This window comes from Gadus morhua, chromosome 20 (genome assembly GCF_902167405.1).
Source record: "Gadus morhua chromosome 20, gadMor3.0, whole genome shotgun sequence".
Taxonomy (NCBI): Eukaryota; Metazoa; Chordata; class Actinopteri; order Gadiformes; family Gadidae; genus Gadus; species Gadus morhua.
In genome coordinates this window covers 13,156,043-13,179,473 of record NC_044067.1, presented here as the reverse complement: position 1 = coordinate 13,179,473, position 23,431 = coordinate 13,156,043, and the positions used below count along the sequence as shown (strand labels likewise).

The 23,431-nt window shown below is 44.6% G+C and overlaps 3 protein-coding genes across 7 annotated transcripts in view; 1 reads left to right on the top strand and 2 right to left on the bottom strand.

Annotated features, from left to right (window-relative positions):
• Positions 1-31: 31 nt before the first annotated feature.
• On the bottom strand, positions 32-9,086 carry lcp1 (lymphocyte cytosolic protein 1 (L-plastin)). The gene is made up of 16 exons (XM_030343864.1): positions 8,980-9,086; positions 6,521-6,610; positions 5,759-5,907; positions 5,211-5,334; positions 4,939-5,071; positions 4,633-4,714; positions 4,319-4,484; positions 3,956-4,098; positions 3,566-3,661; positions 2,939-3,134; positions 2,553-2,631; positions 2,169-2,283; positions 1,848-1,981; positions 1,437-1,557; positions 1,123-1,247; positions 32-654 (listed from the first exon to the last, which is right to left on the bottom strand). The coding sequence occupies exons 2-16, from the start codon at positions 6,585-6,587 to the stop codon at positions 522-524; spliced, it is 1,863 nt and encodes a 620-aa protein (XP_030199724.1). The 5' UTR covers positions 6,588-6,610; positions 8,980-9,086; the 3' UTR covers positions 32-521.
• Positions 9,087-12,467: 3,381 nt separating this feature from the next.
• Positions 12,468-21,325, top strand: LOC115533365 (GDP-Man:Man(3)GlcNAc(2)-PP-Dol alpha-1,2-mannosyltransferase). The gene is made up of 6 exons (XM_030343865.1): positions 12,468-12,584; positions 13,176-13,400; positions 13,775-13,977; positions 19,030-19,198; positions 19,533-20,179; positions 20,262-21,325. Exons 1-6 carry the CDS (start codon positions 12,514-12,516, stop codon positions 20,543-20,545), a joined length of 1,599 nt encoding a protein of 532 aa, XP_030199725.1. The 5' UTR covers positions 12,468-12,513; the 3' UTR covers positions 20,546-21,325.
• A 182-nt stretch (positions 21,326-21,507) lies between these two features.
• The window catches only part of nek5 (NIMA related kinase 5), a 10,054-nt gene continuing 8,130 nt past the window's right edge, over positions 21,508-23,431 (bottom strand). For 4 of the 5 annotated variants that reach the window (XM_030343859.1, XM_030343861.1, XM_030343863.1 and 1 more), the window contains 3 exons: positions 23,146-23,277; positions 22,279-22,444; positions 21,508-21,990 (listed from right to left, as the gene is read on the bottom strand). In XM_030343859.1, the coding sequence (XP_030199719.1) occupies positions 21,675-21,990; positions 22,279-22,444; positions 23,146-23,277 (614 nt within the window). In that variant the 3' untranslated portion in view covers positions 21,508-21,674. The remainder of the gene's footprint in view (positions 21,991-22,278; positions 22,445-23,145; positions 23,278-23,431) is intronic. The other variant, XM_030343862.1, reaches the window with a different exon arrangement.

Genomic DNA, 23,431 nt, shown 5'->3' with positions numbered 1-23,431 from the left:
ATATCCTTCACACAGAAAAACCATCAGAAAGTAACTTTTGAATACAAAGTGTTTATTCCCAGAACATATTTTGGCAAAATACTGATTGAAAACACAATAAGTCAATAATAACACCATATATTTTGACAAATCCCGGAAAATGTTTGTGAGTTGGATCAGATTCTCAGAATCTCACTTCGGTTGAGACAGCATTCTTCAGCATTATCTGAACTAAACCTACTTCATAATTGCATAATGAATTGACCACTAGACACTTGTTGTTCATTTCTGATTCAGCTACATTGATAAAAACCTCACTTTGAATAGAATGCTTTTGGTACGAGTTAAAAAAATAATCTTATTGATCCTGTCAGATATTTTTCCATATTTCACATTTTGAGCCTAGGACGGATCTCATATCATTATATATCATAATGAAATCATATGTATAGTATGATATATATATATGTTTAAACATATATAATATTATAGATATGTTTATTAGTAAAAACAGTCCAGGCAAGACTGTTCACATGATAACCTCACACCTTCTTCATGCCTCGCGCCATCAGACAGGCGAACACAGTCATCACCATCTTGGGCTTGACCTCCACTAGGTCCTCAGGTAACGCGTACACCCGTGCGCCGATCTTCCTCGCCATGGAGATAGCGTACCTAGCAACAGCAGAATAGCAACAAGAAATGAGAGCTTTAGCTGTCTGTTCTGCCTTTGTGTTGTAGAGACATCATCACAATGTAACAGCGAGGGAACAAATGGGGTATGCTGCTGCCTAGGGGTGTAAAGGCATAGTGCACTGTGGAAATGAATGAGTCTTACTCTTGGCCGAGCACATTTCTGCCCCGTGGACCACAGACTATATCAGGCTAGATTGTTCTCTTTAACCTATTTCTTTACCGGTTCTCAGATGTCAAATAGAAAGGAATCTAACACTGTTAAAAACAAGGTCCTGCAATCATTAACATAAATACACTAGGAGGCTGTGAGGGAGGAGGAAGAGAAGTAAAGGGAAGACGAGGTGGTAAAGCCGCAGGCAGTAAAGGAGGGGAGGGAGAAGTGCCAGGGGACAGAGAAGAAGATGCAGAAGGAGGTAAAGAGGACAAGGGTTACGGTGAAGAACCTACTTGGCATTGTTCAGTTTCTCCTCTTCAGTCAGATCTTCCATCTTTAGGAGGTCGTATCGGATCGACCCAGGCTGAATGGCATCGATCAGGTTTAGCACCGGCATACTGTTGCTGATAGAGCCATCCTACACACACACACACACACGCACACACACCGGTTAGTTGACCTGGGTGTTAGCATATAGCAGTGGGTGTATCTGACTGTTAGCAGGTGGCAGTGGGTTTCTGGAAGCTAGCGGTAGCATGTAGCAGTGGGTGTGTCTGGGTGTTAGTGTTAGCATGTAGCAGTCTGTGTGTCTGGGTATGGGGTCTACCTTGAAGCTGGAGATGGTGGGCTTGCCAGCCTCTGAGAGTGTCTGGTTGACCCAGGAGACGATAGTGTCGTCGGTCACCTTCTGCCCGTCTCCCAGATCCTCCAGGATGTTCAGGGTATACCTGAGGAGGAAGAGAGACAGTATCAGGACCAGATCTTCACACCTTCATCCTCCATCCCTCCTGGTCTAAGTGTCAAAAGCTGGTTCGGAACCATCCCATCCTAACAATGAATTCGACAGATGTGTGTGAATGGATGAATGTGTGTATTAATTAACCGGTGAATGTGAGCTGCCGTGAATACAAGTTCTGTATGTGTACTCTGACTGAACTAATATTAAACAAAACAATTAAAATAGAGCCATCATAATCTTCTCAGTTAGTATTAAGGAGGCGTCTGCAGCAGGCGCTACCTTCTCATGAGCTGCCAGAGGAGGGCCAGGGTGAGTTTTCGATTCCCAGAATTGAGGTCCTGCCCAGCGATGCCCACCAGGGAGAACTTGGCCTCCTTCTTGCCCAACTCCACCGCGTAGTTACAGTTCTCTAGCTGGAGGACACAAGATGGGAGATTGGGCATAGCATATAACCAACCAATAACATTTAACTAACTTTCTTCATGTTGCTGTCCAGCTTGGAGGGTTGGCATGTAGCTTAGCATTAGCAGAGGCCAACCTTCTTCATGGTCCTGCTAAGTCTAAAGGCTATAATTGAGCCTAGCATTAGCATGTAGCTACCTTCTTCATATTGCCCCCGAGCCGGGAGTAAGGTGGCTTGTTGACCCTCTCCCAATCCACCGGGACCTTGATCTTCTCGTAGAGCTGGAAGATGACCATGGCGTCGTCGATGTCCCTGAAAGAACACAACACACCAGCAGGTGGTTACATTTACATTTAAACATTCAGCAGACAAGTTTAGTCTGAGTTACTGACAAGTGAGGCAACCATTTGGAGGCAACAACCAAAGCCATCAAAACTAAAAAGTAGTTGTCCTACTAGTTTACAACTGGACAAGTAGCCATAGGAATCAGAAATGCACGTTGTTGATGTTTTACAGTTACAGTACATGTCTCTAGAGACCTCTGCATGGTCGTCCCAGCAGTGATGACAAGCGTTTCTTACACATAGAGATGGTTGACGCGAGGGTTCACCCCTAAGGAGTTCATCCAGTTTCTGAAGGTCCGCTCCTCTCTTGTCTCTCCTGCAGAACAAACACAAACAAACATGGAGGGGGCTCAGAATCCTCTCACACAACAGACTAGGAATATAACCCCAAACATCTCTGGAATCAACCCAACTATAAGCAGAGGGGTGAGTAGGGGGAACCAGACCACAACACCAAGCTGTTTAGACTGGTGTGGAGAGAGTGGATACATCTCCACGATGTCGACGCGTTAACACATTAAAAACTGTAGAAACAGGAGATACATTCACAGCATTTATCGCGCATCTGAGATGAAGAGATGTGGCTTCTCAATGTAAATCCATGGCGACTTGGAGCTCCGGACCTTCGATAGAGCTCCAGTCGATGTCCTGGTTCTCTGGTTTCTTCAGCGCGGGGTACTTGTTGAACAGGTTGGCCACGTAGGCCAGGTTCAGCTTGGGGTTGCCACGGACCACATCGGTCGCAGTGACGAACTGGCGACAGCCCAGCCTGTCGGCCTGCTCCAGCATACACTCCGCCCTCTTCAGGTCTTCCTTTTCCTGCAGGGGTCAGAGGTCCACGCCAGGGTCAGGTTCAGCAGAGGACACAACGCTACTACAGCTGATTTGTTAGACTACATCCCCCACGGCGCCCTGCACACTGAATAGGGGCTGCTGCTCATTGAATGTTTTGACCAAAATATTTACATTAGTTAACAAAATAACAAATTATCTTACTTATCAAGTATAAATTACAAGGTTCCAAATAATCAATCAATGAGGTACCTCTTTCCCGCCCTTTATCCTAACCATCTCCCTGCAACCCCATTGTTTCCAGCCGAACCTTTAGGAATCCTAGAGTAGGATGCCCTAACCTTATTGATGACCTGTCTCTGAAGACACTGTAAGTGACTTTGGATCAAATGATCTGCTTAATGAATAAATGGTCAAATATGCTGGAGGCGAGTGCATGTGGAGGTGTGTGCCCCTACCCTGAGGCCTGTCATATCGATGGGGATGGCTGGCACGCCATCTTCATCTCCTTTGGGTGCCACCTGGTTCAGGAGGCTGTAGTAGGCCTGGGAGTTCTACACATTGACAAGCACACGCATGCACAAACACACACAGAGACACACACACACACACACACACACACACACACACACACACACACACACACACACACACACACACACACACACACACACACACACACACACACACACACACACACACACACACACACACACATCCACAAGGACATATAAACACAACCCATTAAGAATAACTCATAGATCATGAGCCATTCATCAATTCATCATTAATTGAGTGAATGTGTATATATGTGCATGTGTATCTATTAGCACATTTGCATGCAGTACCTTGATATCCGAGCTGAAGTTGTTGATCTTTGGGCAGCCGGCCTCTGCCAGGTGATAGTTAGCCCAGCGGAGGAGCAGCTCCTCTGGGGAGAGCTTCATCAGATCCTCCAGACTCTCTCCATCCTGTAGCAGGGCCATCAGAGCTACACACACACACACACACACGCAAACACACATCACATAGAACAAAAAAAATGAATTACCACAATCCAGAATACATGCTTACACAAGTATAATACACGTGCAGATACATGCGCAAGCACATGCTCACACACACACACACACACACACACACAAACACACACACACACACACACACACACACACACACACACACGCACGCGCACACACACACACACACACCTTCGTTCCTGGTGATCTCGATGTCGGCGAACAGGCCGATCTTGATGACCTGCCATAGCAGACCAAGCACCAGGTGCTGCCTGCCCTCCTTCAGGTCTACAGCTCCAATGTTGACCACATGGCAGCCGATGGCAGAGGCGGAGTTAAGAGCCAAGTTGAGATTCTCCTGTTGATACATATGCATAACACACATGATACAGAGACACATATAAATGACACATGCACACACAACCTCCGCTTCCTTCACCTTGATTGTGAATGGAATGGGAGGAGCCTATCTACCTTGATGGTGGAGGGGGAATAGCTTATCTTACCTGGATGGTGAAGGGAGTGAGTTTCTTCTTGTTGATTGTTCTCTCGTCTATGGTGTCCGGGACCGAAAGGTTGATCATCTTACTAACGAACCAGAGACAAAAAGAGGTTAATTTTTCAATAGTTATTTTGTCCAACCACATTTTAGACAGTCTGAGTAACCAATAAGATATTCTATTTGGCCAACTCTTGATCTTAATCGGAATTCCTAAAGGTTTGGGGGAAACTCTTCACTCAGGTCTGGGAAAACCTCTCAGTCATAGAGAACAGATGAGGCGGTGTGTAAGACTATATGAAGGCAGTGGTACCAGAGCAGGATGCCGTCCCCCACAGCTGTGAACAGCTGGTTGCTAGAGGGGTCCATGGGCAGCAGATGCTTGCAGTCCGGATCCTTCTCAAGAGCCATGTTCACCCAGTTCACGAAGGCCACCTTTTCCTCCTCTGTGGAACGCATTTATATATAAACATATAAGATAAAGATGTACATTATTCACCAGATGCGAAATAAAAGTGTGTGTGTGTGTCTATGTGTGTGTGTGTGTGTGTGTGTGTGTGTGTGTGTGTGTGTGTGACCTCTGACCAGAGTAAGAGTGCTGTGTTCCAGACTGTTCGGAGGTTCCGGCAATGGCGTTGATTCCCTCCTTCTTGTTGATGGCCTTCCTGAATGTATTGGCTACTTCAGTGCTCTTGAGCCCTTGAACAATCTAAGAAAGAGAAAGAAAGTTGGGGAGGAAGAATCGCACCAGCGGTCAGCAACTTCTGTTGTAGAACCAGGACAGATGTTTGATAGTGCTGCTGTTGTATTCCCCTGTTGGCTGGAGTTCTGATCATACAGAACTACCCACCATGATTCAGAGCGCTCTAGGCTGAAGTAACGCCAGTTCTCTGACCCCACATCGTTGTATAGTGCAACTGAACGATCATAGAAATGACCAAAATAATGCCAATGACTATCACTGAATAACTATTAACAGCGAAATACTGAGCATGAAAATCAAATTGGACTGTAGTTCCGAATTAAAACAACTCCTTAGTCCATTGCAATGCTTTGAACTATTTCAAATGGGTATATTGTGGATTTGGTTGGGGCAGGTTTTGGGCTTGTTGAGTAGCCATGGTTGGACTGACCTCTGCAAACTGGTCGAAGGTGAGCTGTTCGCTGGTCTTCATCAGCTCCTGGACCATCTCTCGGATGCGGTATCCCGGCAACGGCAGGTTGGCCGCCTTAAAGAGCTCATGGAGCTCGTTCTTGCAGATGAACCCATTGTTGTCCATGTCTGCGGAAGCAGGAAAAGGTTCACGGTTCTGTGCATGAAGCCAATGTATACAGTCTAACCTTTGGGAAACCTTGGACAAGACGCCCCCTAACCACGTGCTCCTTCAAGGTGAATCATCAAGCTCGACTATTTTCTAATGTAAGCGAGGGGGCGCTACGCGAAGTCGATTTGGGACACTAGTTCCACTTTTGCGGGTATTTCAGCAGAAATAGAAGATCTAGGAAGTAGTTCTCTCTTTCCAAGCTTGGCCCTTCCCCTTTCATGCTACGTGTCTGAATTCACAGCAGCACTTCTGGATAGAAGTCTCAGTTAAATTACTAAAACAGTAACCATAATAGTAGTAGATCGAGCAAGGGTGTCCCTCAGCATTTATCTTCTTGGTCTTTGTATGATATTGATTTGTAAACATTTGAAAAAAGTATTGTAAAAATAATAACAAATAATAATAATAGTGTAAGCAGCTTAACATAGCACCATGTTATTACATGCATGATGCTGTTTGCATCAGCCATGATATTACAGAGGGTAAAAATGAGGTTGCAAAGACCCATCGATCTTCAGAAACATGTTGGTAAGAAAAAAGCAGAAGGGGGAAGTGTGTGATTCATCTCACCGATCTTGGCGAAGGCCTCTCTCAGTTCCTCCTGCTCCTCTGCTGAAATTGGGGCCGGCGTCGACATGTTTGGAGCCTAGTGATGCAGGTCTGAAACCACAGCGCCGCATCGACAGTTTAAAATGTATCCTACTCTGAATTAACACAGTGACTGAAATAGAGCAGTATCTGAGAATGCTGAATGACTCATTTGTACATATTTTTTCTAAGGTACTGTGATACATTCTGTTCTAAGTTTTAGGATATAATGTTTGGTGTTAAGAAGATGTGATACATTCTGTTCTAAAGAAGGTACTGTTAAACAGTCTGTTGTTAAGTTATCAGGATATACAGTCAGATGCTAAGGTACTGTGGTGAAGTATGTAGCTAAGGTACTGTGATACACAGTCTGTAATAGTCTACACACTGTTTATGTGATATTGTTCTGTGATGAAGTCTTGAGTGTTACAACAAGGAGGAACTTCTATTCATGGCGCAAGGCCAACAGCTAAAATTAGTTTGCAGAATTTAAACTTCATACATTTTGCCAATTTTTTTGCTTTAGTTTAAGTTAACCACATGATCATATGTTGCTGATATGGGCTATCATGTTTGAATATATGTAAGGGGCGGAGAGAAGTGTGAGAGGGTGCGGTATGAGATGGTTTATTAGACAGAGAGGATGAGAGAGGGTCATATAGGATTATCTACCACAAGTCAACCACAACAGTTTCTCTTCCTGTGTTCCTATGTTGAAGTCCCCGGAGCAAGGATAATGAGAACAAAACCAAAGAGAATTAATATTGAGTTATTTTACTATGAATTTGACAAAGGATATATCCCTCTATTAGAAATCCCTCCTACTCTCTCGCCTCTAAAGCCATGTCAAATAATGTTTGAGAGGAATCAATATTAAATTAATATTGATTCCTCGAAAACATTCTTGGAAATTTCCTCTCTCTCGGCAATAACACATATTTTTGAAGCACTCTTTTCCAGGCATTCAATCCTGAGAAGAGAACGCCTGGGAAAACACTGTGAGGGTGAAGTGTTGGAGAGGGTGAGGAGTGACATGGTGAAACGGGGATTTTTCCACAAAAGCAGAAGAGCACAAGCAAATGCAATTCCATACTGCAGCACATGATGGATGATGTCATGACAAAAGTGAGACAGTTCTTGTTCCCTCCATCCCTTCACATTTGGGCCGATAATGTGGACAGATAGAGTGAAGATGTAGAGAGAGTGGTAGAGCTCTTCCACCTCCTTATGTCTTAAGGTGTGAAAACACAGATGAGTCAATTCCTCTGTTGTCAACCTCCGATCACACCTACAGCTCTAGAGGCTGACATCAACCCTGTCTGTTAAAGTTGTAACCTTAATCCCTGGCTTCATTGACCAAGTTTTACCACTTTGTTATTTATTTTAATAAAATCAGAAGTGAAGTTGGCTGTGTTTTATCTGAACTCTGAGTTCAGTCATATATAGCATGATGTCGATGTTAGTTCAGCGAAGGCAGAATTTAACATGAGCCTGGGGTCTGAAACAACAGGAAGAGCTCTGAAGCACTAGTTTCAGTTAATCTTTGCAGAGTTTCTTTCTTCCGTTTTACAGAGGAAGATTGAAACCACAGACTTCCTCCTGGGTCTCAAGCTGTTCTGCTCTCAAAAAAGAGACTCGGTTATAACATCCATATAGCATGTTAGCTGCTAATTGATGACACTTTACAGCATGCTTACGTTTTTTTCACTGTTTTAATCACTAAAATGTGTTTTTCTTACAGGGATGCAGCCTTGTTATGAGGATGTCCTTGTACATAATATTGTAGTCAAATACTATACTGCACATCTGAGACTAAATCACTTAAAGCCTTAACAGCATCATTGTAGAAACAAGCTAGATGGGTGGAAGACGTGTCCTTTTAGGTAAAGGGAGGATTACCCTTGGAAAGCAGTCAATTTTTTCATATTATTTGTATAATATTTTTAAACAACATAAGACAAAAAAAAGTATCTTGTTGAATGGCAATACAGTGTTGAGTCTTCAATTACCAAACAAAAGCTATTCATCACATTACCTGATGTCTTTCATGCCTAAAACCTTAAAACATGAGACCAGTTTAAAACATTAGCCATTCAAACAAAAGATTGATCAAAAAAATTGACCACCCTAGTAGACAGTTTTTTTTGTAAAATAAATCACATTCTTTCTCCTTTCAGCTGTAGGATGAATCTATAGTAATGTAGATAAATGCCGATTACTACAGAGATATAGCCATCATATACTGTACATCATATACTATACAAAAAAATACCCTGAATAAACTGCCATGTATGCTGTTCACCTGTCTGTGTGAGTGTGTGCGTGTGTGTGTGCGTGTGTGTGTGTGTGTGTGTGTGTGTGTGTGTGTGTGTGTGTGTGTGTGTGTGTGTGTGTGTGTGTGTGTGTGTGTGTGTGTGAGAGGGTGTATGTGTGTGTGTTACCTGAGCGTGCTGGGAAGTTGTGTATGTGTCTGAAGATGGCTCGGTCAGTCTCCCCACTCCCTGAGCGCTACAGGGTATCTATAAGGACCTACCAAGACGGAAGTGACATCACATAAAGAAGAAGTACTGATGCTTGTCTTTATATGGCCATAACACACAGCCAACAAGGGACAGAGGACTGAGGATACGCAATACCTCATTGAGGTTGAAACCAGCTCAGGATGTAACAAGCCTGACGGTTTGACCTCAGGCTCCTCCTAGTGTCGCGTGTCCCTGAGCAAGGCACCTAAACGTGGATTGGAGATTGGAGACAACAGGTTACAAAAGCTCTGTTTGTCTGTATACCTAATCCATACAGTCTAGTAACCTATAATAAGTATCCTAACTTAAGTATCCTAACTGACGGTGTATCTGAAGCACCATTCAGAGTTTTCACACACACACACACACACACACGAGCGCGCACGCACACACACACACACACACACACACACACACACACACACACACACACACACACACACACACACACACACACAGACAGACAGACAGACAGACAGACAGACACACACACACACACACACACACACGCACACACACACGCGGGCATACACATTTATTCAGACAGGAGTGACTAGCGGTTGCTATGGCCGTTACCAAGCCCAACCAGGAAGCATACAGAGGTGGCAGTAGGTCTTTATTCATTATTTTCGTCCACACATTGTTACATGATCAAGCATTTAATTTAAGACCAATGCTTTCGTTCAGCATTTCGATTTTCTTGAGGGGAATTTTTATAACAATGTTGATGTGCGTCGTGTTGACGACGATGTAGCCTATTTATCATCATGATCTCTTCGCCGTTCTGATCATTTAAAGTTTCAGAATTCATGAATTCATGAATTCATTCAGAATTCGTTCATCAGACATGAAATCTTTTCGCATTTCACTTTGGGCCTCTATTATGAAGTTAATTTGCTTGTTACTAAGGCACAGGTTCAGAGGTAATAAGTTAGAAGGAAACAATCAATACATAAGATTCACCCCAGACTCAGAGTGTGGGCCAATGCGCTATGTAGGCTATTGGGAAATAAATTCAGCACCGGAGTAATCCACTGGTTCCCTTCGTCTCCCGCTTGGTCCAAAACGGTTAGTCACGACTGAGCCCTTTCATAATGACTGCTTCCTTTTTTCTCTCATTACTTCGGGCCTACCTTTCCTTTATTAAATGTTCTTCTCCGTCTCTTTCGTTGGTCATCTGCTTTGCGCTACCTTAACGCGCATTGATGGTGAGCCAGTCAGCCCAGTCCCTGAACACGCAATCAGCACGCTCTCACTGACCTGCACAAAGAGGACCGGTAAAGAGACAGACAGGACCGGTAAAACAATATGGATTCACGATCAGTCGGCCCACCGGCGCTTAGTTGGAAAACACCCTCAGCGCGCGTGTTTCTCTGAAGGCCATCGGCATAGCCAGCTATGAGGGCACCAGCTATAATTAATTTAACCAAAAATAATAGGCCTATATAATTTTTTTTTCACATATTGTAAATACAACAACCCAAAAATTGCATTTCCCCAATATTAACACAATTATTTTCCATGGGGGAATCCCCCTACACTTGGTGCTTACAAAGGTTTGTGATTTTTCTTATTTCAAGACTACCAGTGCCAGGTAATTTGGGCACAGATATTGTATTTATGTGTATAGTTTTGCACCAATATTGGGTTTATCGTCCAGAAATGTAATAAAAATGTGCAATCCCTTGCTAGGGCCCTGCAGGGGTCCTTTAAGTTCTAAAGCTAATGTTCTTTATGTTTGATAATAATGTTTATATTTACAGTTGGGTGATTCTCCTGTGGAGATCATCATGTCATCAGAGGGTCCACAGCTTCTACGGAGGCCCCTCCCTGCAGAACGAGTCCCTCACCCGGTGAAATCCCTCCAATCTCCCAGAATCCATGCAGGTAGCTTACTTTTGAAGTGAAGTGGGTTGACAACTATGGCTAATACTCTCAGGCCAAACTCTCCAGGCATTTGGAGAGGCTCTGCTAACATTTTGGTTGTACCAATAAACAATTATTGAAAATCACAGGGATCTATTCATTTGCCTTATGGATATTTTGTGTTGTTACTTTATTACATTAAATGCTAGCGTTTTATACTTAATCAACCAAGGTATCCCATGTGTAGTTTTGGTGTTCAATGATGCTCAAGAAGGATAAAGGTCAGGGTTAGTTAATCGGTAGGTTGGTTGGTTGGTTTCATGGCTAGTTAATTGTGAAGTGAGTTAGTTTGTTAGTGAAATAGTTTGTCAGTAGATTAGTAACTACAGTGAGGTGTACCTCCTGTGGTCCCAGGGAAGCGACCGGCTCCAGTGAGCGATAGCAGGAGGCTGGAAGCTCCGCCCACAGAGGCGATGCCAGCCAGCACAGCAGTGGGCGGCTTCCCCCTCAGACCTGCACGCACATTACCCAGAATACCCCTGCTTCAAATCATCCGTACAGGTAAACACCTAACTACCTACCTCCTCTCCTATCTATCTAACTGTCTCATTTTCTGCCTCCCTACCAATCTACCCTGCTACCTACCATATACCGACCCGCCTACCATTCTATCTACCTAATATCCCACCTTACAACTATACCTGCCATACATGTAATGGATCATTTCAGTAATGTTACATATACCCTCAATAATGTCTACCTCAGCTATCTGTAATGTTTACATTTATTTCTTGCATTTACATTTCTTCCTAAATGTATCTATCTATCTCTCCTCTCTCTCTCTCTCTCTCTCTCTCTCTCTCTCTCTCTCTCTCTCTCTCTCTCTCTCTCTCTCTCTCTCTCTCTCTCTCTCTCTCTCTCTCTCTCTCTCTCTCTCTCTCTCACTAGATCCAAGGTTCCTCCCTCCTCCCCCCTCCTTCTGTCTAAGGGGAGCCGTCATGGGGTCTGTGAGGAGCCCTGGTGGCTTCAGGCCCTGAAGCTCATTATAGGGGCCCATCAAAGCCCTGTTTTTATAATACACTGACAGAAACGGAAACCGCTTTTGGTCGTATTCACCCAGCAGCCATCTTGGTTTTAAATGGGACCAAAAATGGCTGAAGGGTCAATAAAGCAAATTTATATTGTTGTACTTGATTTTTAGTCTCAAAGGGAATATAAAATAAATTATATCATGGACTTTGATTCTTTTTTTCAAGTTGTATCTCCTCCATATTCTTACCTCTGTTATCTATAGTGATTTATGGCCCACCAGTGTTTCTTAAATATATGAGATTAAGAACAACTATGAAGTTAATTTACTTTCTGACGTTAGATCATCCTGCAGGAAGCGATGTGAAAAGCCAAATTTATTTTTTGCCTCCCCAAAATTTTGCATGTTCAGAAAATATAACGTTAATGTTGTTATTACATATTCAGCGTAACAAAGTTTAGCGTCAGGCAGAACCGAAAGCAGCCGTTTGACGCGAATGTAAACAACAAGGTCGAGCCAATCCGCGATCACTTCCGGGGTCTTGTTGTGTTTTCACGATGGAAGGAGACGATCATCATCATCATGATCATAGTCATCACTTATCAATGTGTTCCTGCGATATAATCAGGTAAAACCTTTACTTAAAACACGTATTTAAAGGCTTCAAACGTGTACTCTATCAATTAAAGCACAAAGATCATCCACATTTGAACTAGATTAAACATTGTTTACCGACCTCATACAGGTGACTGTTTCATCGCAACGTGTCTGATTATGACGGCTCGGCAGTGTATAATGTGATGTGATGTCTTGTCATTTCATGTATAATGTTATGTAATGGAACTCTGTGAATGTGGTGGCATGAATGAATGGCATCAACGTTAACACTGTCAATAGTGTATAACCTAATACATACGTTGCATACAATTAAACGTTGCACTTATCCTGTCAACGATTAAATTATAACATTTCTACAAATATTTTATTTAAATCAATGGTCTCCTGTGTGTAAGACCTATAAGAACCCTGAAACATATTATTCAGGCATTTGGAAACACAAGTTTTACAAGACAAGTTTGGAAAGATCGCTGGACCTTGAGTTTAGAAAGTAGAAAGTATTTAAAATGTCCTTAAGTATGACAAAAATGGAAAAGATAAATCATATTAAAATATGAGCCTTTGTAATCACCTCATATTTGCTTTAATTAAACCCAACCAGGTTGCTCTGGTCTCTGCTGCTGCCCTGCATCTATCTCAGCCTGGTGTTGAGCCTGCTGATGGGGCTGGTGGTTCTAGGGATTCGGGCATGGCTGCAGGGCCGCCGGGGGACCCGGGGGGGACCCGACGGAAAGAAACCAATGGTCGCCTTCTTCCACCCCTACTGTAACGGGGGTGGGGGTGGGGAGAGAGTGCTGTGGTGCGCCCTGCGAGCACTGCAGAACCGGTAAGCACCTTAACGCACTCATTTCAGATGAGTTGAGATGGCTTTTGTTAATCCCAGATGGGACATTAGAGCTTTCACAGCAGAAAATACAAAAAGTAATAGAGTAAGGGATGAGAATTCATTAAACCGAAAACAAAAATAAATGTACAGAAATAAGTATATATATATATATATATATATATATATATATATATATATATATATATATATATATACAGTATAATATAGTATTTTATTAAAATGTTATTGATCACAGACAGGAAATAAGAGTAGTAGTATTGGAATAGCAAAATAAAACACGTAAACATTATGGATATTTATTGAAATATAAATAGATATGTTCAACCGTTTTCCTGTTGGTTGCATCCTCCTAGCTATCCAGGCGTGGCGTTTGCCGTCTACACGGGTGACCAGGGAGTGACCGGAGAGCAGATCCTGGAGGGAGCGCGCCAGAGGTTCAACATAGTCCTTCCTCGGCCCATCACCTTCGTCTTCCTCAGTCACCGGGCGATGGTCGAGGCCGGGTCCTACCCCCACTTCACCCTGCTGGGTCAGAGCCTCGGCTCCGTATTCCTGGGTGAGCAGAAAGCACCCTTGAATGTATGGGAGGTCTGGGTCTACAGTGTGGTGGTCCTGGGTTGGTTGTTTTAATACCATCGCTTGATTGGCTCTCATTATTCCCTCAATACAATATGCAACTTTGCCAAAGACCGTGAAGTCCGATGTGGGATGTTTAACTGTACGTTTACACACAAAGCTGTAAAAGATGCAAAATCGCTGAATAGCTCAAAACGCAACGCTGTCCAAAATATTTACAGCTCATATCGCTCTTGCGATTTCGCTTTTCCATTTAAAGGAGCTGTGCTTTTTGCCTGCACGCTCGTAGTTGAGGCAAGTGCTGCCACTGATGCCGAGCCACAAAAACACAAGGGGGCAATTGCTCTGTCGCTAGCTTAGCCACCTTTGAGAGTTTAACACGGTTTTATACTAAAGAAGTCACGTGACATCTAAGCCCCATTGCTGTGTCATATGTACTTGTGGTTTAACTTCTAGCTGCGTTTTACCTTGATCTCAATTGCTGTGTCTTCAGAGAAATTCACATTAGACACTAGAGGGCGTATTTTGTGCGTGTTAGTCTAATCTCGACATTGACGTGGTTTTAGAGGAGACTAAACCAGTTTGCAGCATGAAACAAGGCTCCATCATAACCGGCACACACACACAGAATTAGTTTTCTGAATTATTATTAATAGGTATGATACATTTACACTTATTACACCCGATAGGCCTTCAGTACAAAACAGGCTACAATATAGGAGTTGCTTAAAGTGCCCAACTAAAAATCTACAAAGAACAGATTATTTGTCTGTAAAAAAAATAAATGATCGTACCATTCAACGAAACATAAAAAGGTCAATGCTTAACTAAAATGGTTAGCAATGACAAGTAATTGATTGACGTAGGTGAGGGCAGATTCCAGACTTCCACAAAAAGTAGCCTAGACTATTTCATAATATATGTCAACATTATTAGCGTTTTTATTTATTATAGTTTTATTATATTAAAGTTCACTTTACATTCCCATTAAGTTTTTGTTGGTAATTATAGCACAAAATGCATCCACCATTAAGTTAAGACTGCATCTGCTGGGGTATACTAGAAATCAGAGTACTTCCGGTTTTCAAGCAGTTTAAACCGAGTCAGCTGGGAATCAGCTGATCCTGTACGGGTCGTTACACAGCAATCACGTTCAACCTTGTTCGCAGCTGCGTGTTAAACTCCAAAACCTCCGTTTTAAGGAGTACGGTTAAAGCGCAGCAATGCTAACTGACAGAGCAATTGGCCCATGATGGTCATAAGTTTGGTCAATAGAAAAAGAATAATAAGCATTAATACATGAAACACTGAATAACTAATTAATGGAGCGATTGCTTATATGCTAGATTATAGTTTAGTTGATCGCTATCGTGTGTGTGTGTGTGTGTGTGTGTGTGTGTGTGTGTGTGTGTGTGTGTGTGTGTGTGTGTGTGTGTGTGTGTGTGTGTGTGTGTGTGTGTGTGTGTGTGTGTGTGTGTGTGGTTTTGTTTATTATGGAAAAGATCCGCTCAACGGGAGCATTTGTGCCAGGCAGACACACGGCAAACTGACAAATTAGAAATAGATTTTTGTGCAGTATCTCCCTGCTTCTGAAATGCGCGCACATCTCCACCCACCGCTCGTCCGCTGGTTTCCATCAGCATTCCACTGTGCGACTAGCCTGGTTCTACCAGACTCTCGTACTTCACTTCATTTCATTTCATTTGTACAGAGAGTCTGGACCTAATCTATTGACAAACGTTAACTCACTTGAAGGCGGGTGTCTGTTGAAGTTTAAAATGATTGGATATGCCCAGTGCCACTCTGGATCTGCCATAACCAATCGCTAACGTTTTGTTGTGATGTATGTCATGCGCCGGGAATCACGCGCAGGTTGTACACAAACCAAACACCTTGCGCGTCTGCACGAAAATGTCCGTCAACGACAGCTGCAGGTTTTGTTCGTCGAATTTAATTTATCAGGGAAAAATTGCACATTGTAAATCAACTACCGACCTACAACAACAACTCAAACTGGCGTACGACTTTATCGTCATTGTTCTCAGACACGCCCTCTGTTCGCTGATTGGTGGCCGCTGTGGCGGCACCAGAAAACCAAATTACATACAGCAGGTCCAGACCTAGTACTGAAGGGAAATTCAAATTGAGCGGAAGTACTTAGGCGGGCGGAGCCAGGCTACTGTGCGACCATCCCTGTTGCGTAATGCGGATTAAGTATGCCCTCATACATTGTTGAATTCATATGCTGGATGATTTACTCTTTCTATGCGTTTTTTAGTTAAAGATCGGGCTATAATAAGACCATGTTGGCTATGCAATCGCGGACAAATAAGATGCCCTGCAATTAAGCCGCAATTATTCTCTCACGCACCATGATGAAGGAACAAATGTGTGGTAGGAACTACAGTTCTCGCGCATGTTTACTGGGACCCACGTCGGCGAGAGACATCTACATTCCGATTGGCTGGCGGTCATTAACATCCGAAACGCTACTAGCTCATTTGCATAGAGTTGAGCTGTTTTCAGCGTTTTATCGCTTTATCGCTCATGTCTAATAGAAAGTCGCTCAAAACGCTTTACAGCTTTTGGTGTGAACGCACAGTTAGGCTTTATATTTTTGTGTATTGGTTTCAAAAGGATATCCAATCAATTATTAGTTGCCTTGTTCAATCCAATTTGAAACTCTGTTTCTGTCATGGCATGCCGGTGATTATCTTGATCAAATGATCAATTACACTATAGATATTTTCTAATCACTGTAGTCTCAATCTACACAACTATGGATTCATACCAAGGGTTGAGTGCAGGAATTACAATTCAGCAGATTTCTTTCTGTCTGGGGTTTTCATTTTAGCTGGAGAAATATGAATTCCTGTGTGGAGGCTTCTCCATTGAGGAGAGGGAGGAAGATCCTCCCTAACATTGTTGAGAATAAAAAATGTAGATTGCCCAGACTATTGTAATGAATTAATGCCCTAAAATATGACTAATTTTTTGCCTTTGAATATATAATGTTCGTTTCCCTGGGTAAAGGGACATTAGCACCCCCTATCGCCTATTGACAATTACTTCAGGGCGGAACGTCCTCCCTCCGCCGCCGTCCACTCCCATTCATTTTACCGAAAGTACTGGCGGCCGGTGGATAACATGGGTTTCAATGGGAGAGAGGAGGAAAATCCTCCTCTGAGTGGGTGGGACCTTAAGGGGTCTGATTCGCGCAAAAATCGATCCGTCTGCGCTATGAACCAATAAGCAGGATCCCTGGATGTTGAGCAGTGTTGCCAGATTGGTCTGATTTCCCACCCAATTGGGCTACTTTTAACCATGTTAGGCTGGAAAAATGATCATTGGGCGGGAAATCTGCCCAATCTGGCAACGCTGTCAATAACAAACCCGGTCTGCATTGCCGCGGTGCAGTCTGAGAGACGCAGGGCAAGTGAAGTCTGCGATAGCGAGATCCTAAATGCACAATGGAAAGAAACATTGGAAACGGAGGACATTGTTAACGTCTTATTACAAAAAGCATTCCATTCATTCAGTTACAGTGCTAAGTTAAGCCTGCCACACACATAAAGATTTTATAAATCTCAACCGATTTTTTATCTGTGAGAGACCCCACACATTAAGGTTACATTAACAGTTTTGATCGTATTGTGTGTGGTGTCCTGCGATATTCCAAACACAGCACACCACACACATAAAGATTTGTCTTCAGACGCACTAGAATCTTGTCCCTCAAGCAAGAAATCTCGCGTGAACAAACGTGATCTGACGTAGTACTCTGACTGACCTGTGGGGGCAGTCACACCAAAAATAGTCATTGAACTAACTACAAGAAGAAGTGAAGAAGAGCGAGTGTAAACCGGTGTAAACTCATGGAGGACCAGCTGGATACCGACTGCATGATGGTGGTTTCGGGATTAATTCTAACTGAAAAATCCCTTAACTTTAACTGTCTTCGCCATATTGGTGGTATTCAGGGATATCGTAGCCATGGAGATAGCTCGTTATAATTCCGTGTTCAGTCAGCTCGCTCTTTATTGGTTAAATTCAATATTACGTCACGTTGGAGACTCCCGATTGTCGGCTTCCCCCCCACACAAGACGTTTGACACCATAACGTTCTCCGCCGATAATCTTAAATATTGAACATGTTTAATACTTACGATTATCGGCGCCGACTGATTTCGAAGCCGATTGTCGGCCGAATTTCACTCTTAACACACCACACACTACAAGAGAATCTTATAAAATAATCTTAAAAGCTTAAGATAATCGGGCGATGTCTGTCCGTGATCGGAAGGGGGAAAATCGGGGCAAAATCAGCCCGATTATCTTTATGTGTGTGGCAGGCTTTAGCGACCAAAGAAAGAGGTAGACCACTTCCCAAAATCAAGGTCACCAGAAGTAATGGCAACGTCAGTGTTGTGAGTGCTACATGGTTTGCTAGGTACGCATGACTTACTGGTAGCATTACAAGCAATTGTAACTGAAAATAAACATAGCTAAATAACTTCAGTCAGTGAGGGCAAAAATAGGCCCAATAATAGGCTCAGATTTTTTTATTTACTTTTACAAATCAATAGTAGGCCTGATTTGACTAATATGCTTTGCATCCTTTCCTTCTCAAATTACAGTGATGCCACTGGTGGCTTTGTATAAATTGTGTTCACATAACTCCCTCCCTGCTATTTTATAGTTCACCAAAACACCCTGAAACAACTTGAGTCTCACATTCTTATGCCACCATACACCAACAGTGCAAGCAGGCCAATGGCAACCAAGCGCGCAGTCCTTCCTCCCTCACTTTAAAAACCACCAGCCGCCACTGGTGTGTATTGGTGTTACTATTTATTAATTCAGGTGCTTTTATCCAAAGCCACTTCAGATACAGGTTGGTAGGGGTCAGTAGGGGCTAGGGCATCTTGCTCAGGGTTTCCTACTGACCGACTTGCGTCATTGGGGATCGGACCTGGAACCTTCAACCCCCTACTCATTAGGCTACCCTGCCTCGGCTGTGTTTGTGTTGCAGGCTGGGAGGCTCTGACCTCGCTGGTCCCTGACGTCTATGTGGACTCGATGGGGTACGCCTTCACGATGCCACTATTCCGCTACCTTGGAGGGTGCATGGTGGCCAGCTACGTGCACTACCCTACCGTCAGCACCGACATGCTGTCTGTGGTGCGCAACAGGAACCCCAGGTGAGAACCACCAGAACCTCCGCTTTAGAGGTCCAATGAATGAAGGCAGGGGTCTTTAGAGAACATCTAGCAGTAGAGCTCTAGCTTAAGGGCTTCCTTTTGGTCTTCAGAACACAGCCTGTTCAAATCCAAATTCAGAAACCTTGTGTTCTGATTCCTACAGGTACTCTGCACTGTATTTTTAGAAAGTAGGTTGTGCAGCACTTGGGATTTCTCTGTAACTACTCTACCTAATCTATGCTCTCACTATCTGTATTTCACATCATCCTCGCTCCATAAGCAAGGCTCTTTCTCTCAAAAGCATATGCTAAAAAGGAGGCACCTCCTTCTGCAGGTTCAACAACGCCGACTACATCTCTGCCAACCCGGTGCTGAGTGCGGTGAAGGTGCTGTACTACTGTCTGTTCGCCCTGCTGTACGGCCTGGCCGGTGGCTGCAGTCACCTGGTGATGGTCAACTCCACCTGGACGCTGGGCCACATCCTGGCGCTGTGGCGAGCCCCCGACCGCACCAGCGTCGTGTACCCCCCTTGTGATGTCCGCTCCTTCCTAGAGCTCCCTCTGGAGGAGGAGGAGCCAGAGGAGGAGGAGGAGGAGGGGTGGGAGGAGCTTGGGCAGGAAACAGGAAGGGTGGTGGGAAGTGGAGGGGCGGGGGACAAGAAGTGCCACTCTATTGTTTCGGTGGGGCAGTTCCGGCCAGAGAAGGACCACCAGCTCCAGATCCGGGCCTTCCGGAAGCTGCTGGACAGGAAGGAGGCGGAGGGGCCCGAGGGGCGGGAGTCCCTGAAGCTGGTTCTGATTGGTGGATGCCGTAACGAGGAGGACGAGGACCGCGTGCTGATGCTGAGGGGGCTGTGTATGGAGCTGGGCGTGGCCGACCGCGTGGAGTTTAGACTCAATGTTCCCTACGAGGAGCTCCAGAAGGAGCTGGTCAGCGCCACCATCGGCCTGCACACCATGTGGAACGAACACTTCGGGATAGGTGAGCGCGCCAACGCGAGCTTCTAACCACTGCTAACCCTCGACACTTCCAGCGCTAACCTCTCCCCTCCCTCTCCCTGCAGGTGTGGTAGAGTGCATGGCAGCAGGCACCATCATACTGGCCCACAAATCCGGAGGCCCCATGCTGGACATCGTAGTTCCTCACCACGGAGCCCAGACGGGCTTCCTGGCCGACAGCGACGACAGCTACGCCGCCGCCATGGAGACCATCCTGGCACTGCCGGCGGCCGAGCGACTGGAGATGCGCCGCAACGCGCGGCTCTCCGTCGAGCGATTCTCCGACCACGAGTTTGAGTCCTGCTTCCTGTCCGCCACAGAGCCGCTGATGGCTGGAGTCCGGCCCTGAAGGGGGGCTTCTTCCGGTCCCCATGGAGGCTTTGACAACGGTTCCATTGCCATCGATTATTGTTTAGCTGGCAACTATCGCTTTTCTATGGCGATTCCGTCAAGGTTCCATGGTTACCCCGTCCTGGTTTCCATAGCGACCGATTGACTACCCTACAGTAACTTTATCTCTTGCTAACAGTAAGAAACTAGCATGTCCTTAAAAGTTGTAGAAGTGGCACCAGCTAACCGCAAATGCTTCTGCTAGCTACGCTTACAGAAAGTAACAGGATCTGAGGAGGAGAGAGAGGCTGTTTTCCAGGCTTAAAGAGAGGATGAACAGTACCAATCAGTTGTTAATTGGAAAATACATTTTAGTGGTGGTTACTCCTACAAGTGGCCCACCAAGAGACAATCGAACCATGAAGTTCTATAAGTTATATGTAACGAGTTAAAATCAGAAACCAAAATCTGTTTTCCTGTATGTCTTACCTCTGTATTTTTCCCGCATGCTCATTGGCAGATCATTTCTGCCCTAGCCAATCACATTTTACAGTTTCTGAATGGCTGCAGAGCGGGTTGATGTTGTTAATTAAAATTAAAGTGTCACTGTGCTTGATCCTATTCCTTTACATTCCTCCTCTACAGGCGGCTCTTCAAATAACCGCTTGTTTAAATGTCATTTCTTCCATCCCATTTGTGTTGGATAATTGTGCATATTTAATTAAAATGTGTAAATGAATCTGTATTTTTGAGGTGTTGATTATCTTCCCTTGTCTTTAATAAACACTTTGGTTCCATTTATCACTCTTATTCAAGTTCTAAACAAGCGCAACTAGTTGGTAATGAGACATGCTTAACAAACTAAGCCCCTAATGAAAGCACAGGGAAGGCACCTGCTCTGCGCAGACCAATCAGAACGACGAGTCAATAGAACCAAATCTATTCTGTTGCTACTTAACAGAAGGAGACAGACGTTTTGGATTCCATTTGAATCATTTATTAGATTGGTTGCATAAATACATTCAAATTTAAGTAAAGCTTGAGGAATATATGTGCAGATGTGATGAAATTCCTTTCCTAGAACCTCCATCAACATGCGTCTTTCCACCAACCCTCTCAGTGAAGACCTGTCTATATATGATCCTGATCTATTTACCGTCGTCTTCGGAGGAGGCTTCATCTGATGTCTGAGGGTCACCTATATGCTCGGGCTGGCCCCCACACCCCTCATCTTGGGCCTCGGTTGAAGAGGGAGGGGCCTTGGTCAATGGGTAGCTGTCTGGCTCTGCCTGTGTTGGTCTGGGGTCCCCACATCCCTTATCTTCCCCTCCCTCCTTCTTTATCCTTCCATCTATCTCTTCTCTCTCTCCGGGCTCCTCGTCTTCATCTTCATCCATGATGAAGAGATTCTTCATGGAGTCGGCCACCTCCTCCCTCAGCTCGTCTTCAGACTCCTCAAAGTTCCTGATGGTAGAGAGAGACGGAGCTAGTGAACTATTCTTCATGTGAGTTAGAGCTAGCATGGTTTTCTGATTAGAGAGAGATAAAGTTAGCATTGGGTTCTGGGGAACATAGGACCCTTTGTCATGTCCCCACTCTGTGCCTAGTAAACACGGGACCCTGAGAACACAGGAATGATCCAGACCTGCGACCTCCAACGCTCCTCTGTTTTGAACCAGTTGGCTGTTTAGAGTCTAGAGTTTTAAGTAATAAGTAACCCTATTTCAAACACTGATGAAGAACCAGACTCACGTGTCATCGTCGTCAGACCGGGGCTCCAGACGATCGCCGTCCACCTCCACATCTGACTCCTCCTTCATCTGCACCTCCTTCTCCAACTCCTCCTCTCCCTCACTCTGCTCCTCTCTCTCCGCCTCTCCCTGTCCCTCCTCCTCCTTCTGCCCCTCTACTGGTGGTTCTGAAGGACATAGGATCATTTTAACCTTTGGTGGTGATGATGTCATGTTACATGGGGTGGTGATGATGTCATGTTACATGGGGTAGTGATGATGTCATGTTACATGGAGCGGTGATGATGTCATGTTACATGGGGTGGTGATGATGTCATGTTACATGGGGTGGTGATGATGTCATGTTACATGGGGTAGTGATGATGTCATGTTACATGGAGCGGTGATGATGTCATGTTACATGGGGTGGTGATGATGTCATGTTACATGGGGTGGTGATCATGTCATGTTACATGGGGTGGTGATGATGTCATGTTACATGGGGTGTTGATGATGTCATGTTACATGGGGTGTTGATGACGTCATGTTACATGGGGTGGTGATGATGTCATGTTACATGGGGTGGTGATGATGTCATGTTACATGGGGTGTTGATGATGTCATGTTACATGGGTTGGTGATGATGTCATGTTACATGGGGTGGTGATGATGTCATGTTACATGGGGTGGTGATGATGTCATGTTAGATGGGGTGGTGATGACGTCATGTTACATGGGGCGGGGATGATGTCATGTTACATGGGGCGGTGATCATGTCATGTTACATGGGGTAGTGATGATGTCATGTTACATGGGGCGGTGATGATGTCATGTTACATGGAGCGGTGATGATGTCATGTTACATGGGGCGGTGATGATGTCATGTTACCTGGTGTCAGAGTGTCGAGGGTGGAGGAGGAGGAGCTGAGGGGGGCGTGGGCCAGGGCATTGAGCAGAGTGCTTGGGGGTCCGCTCCCCCATGCTCTCCTCCTCTCTGCTTCCTCCTCCTCTTCATCGCCTCCTAGTGGAGAGGGGAGAACCCACAGGAGTCGGGGAAAGGTTTGGCAATGCAGGGCATGTTTATCAGTGTGGTTGCCACACTATTGTCGTCTTGTTTACATTGCCCCCTTCAAACACGGGGACATTTAAAGCGCTAAACAAAGGGAGAAAATGCT

Coding starts and splice junctions, on each gene's coding strand:
- lcp1 (XM_030343864.1), bottom strand. CDS start 6,587: ATGTCGACGCCGGCCCCAATTTCAGCAGAGGAGCAGGAGGAACTGAGA. Junction 5,335..5,758: donor CCTTCGACCAGTTTGCAGAG/GTCAGTCCAACC, acceptor TCTCTTTCTTAG/ATTGTTCAAGGGCTCAAGAG. Junction 5,072..5,210: donor AACACAGCACTCTTACTCTG/GTCAGAGGTCAC, acceptor TGCGTTCCACAG/AGGAGGAAAAGGTGGCCTTC.
- LOC115533365 (XM_030343865.1), top strand. CDS start 12,514: ATGGAAGGAGACGATCATCATCATCATGATCATAGTCATCACTTATCA. Junction 12,585..13,175: donor TGTTCCTGCGATATAATCAG/GTAAAACCTTTA, acceptor AAACCCAACCAG/GTTGCTCTGGTCTCTGCTGC. Junction 13,401..13,774: donor CTGCGAGCACTGCAGAACCG/GTAAGCACCTTA, acceptor GCATCCTCCTAG/CTATCCAGGCGTGGCGTTTG.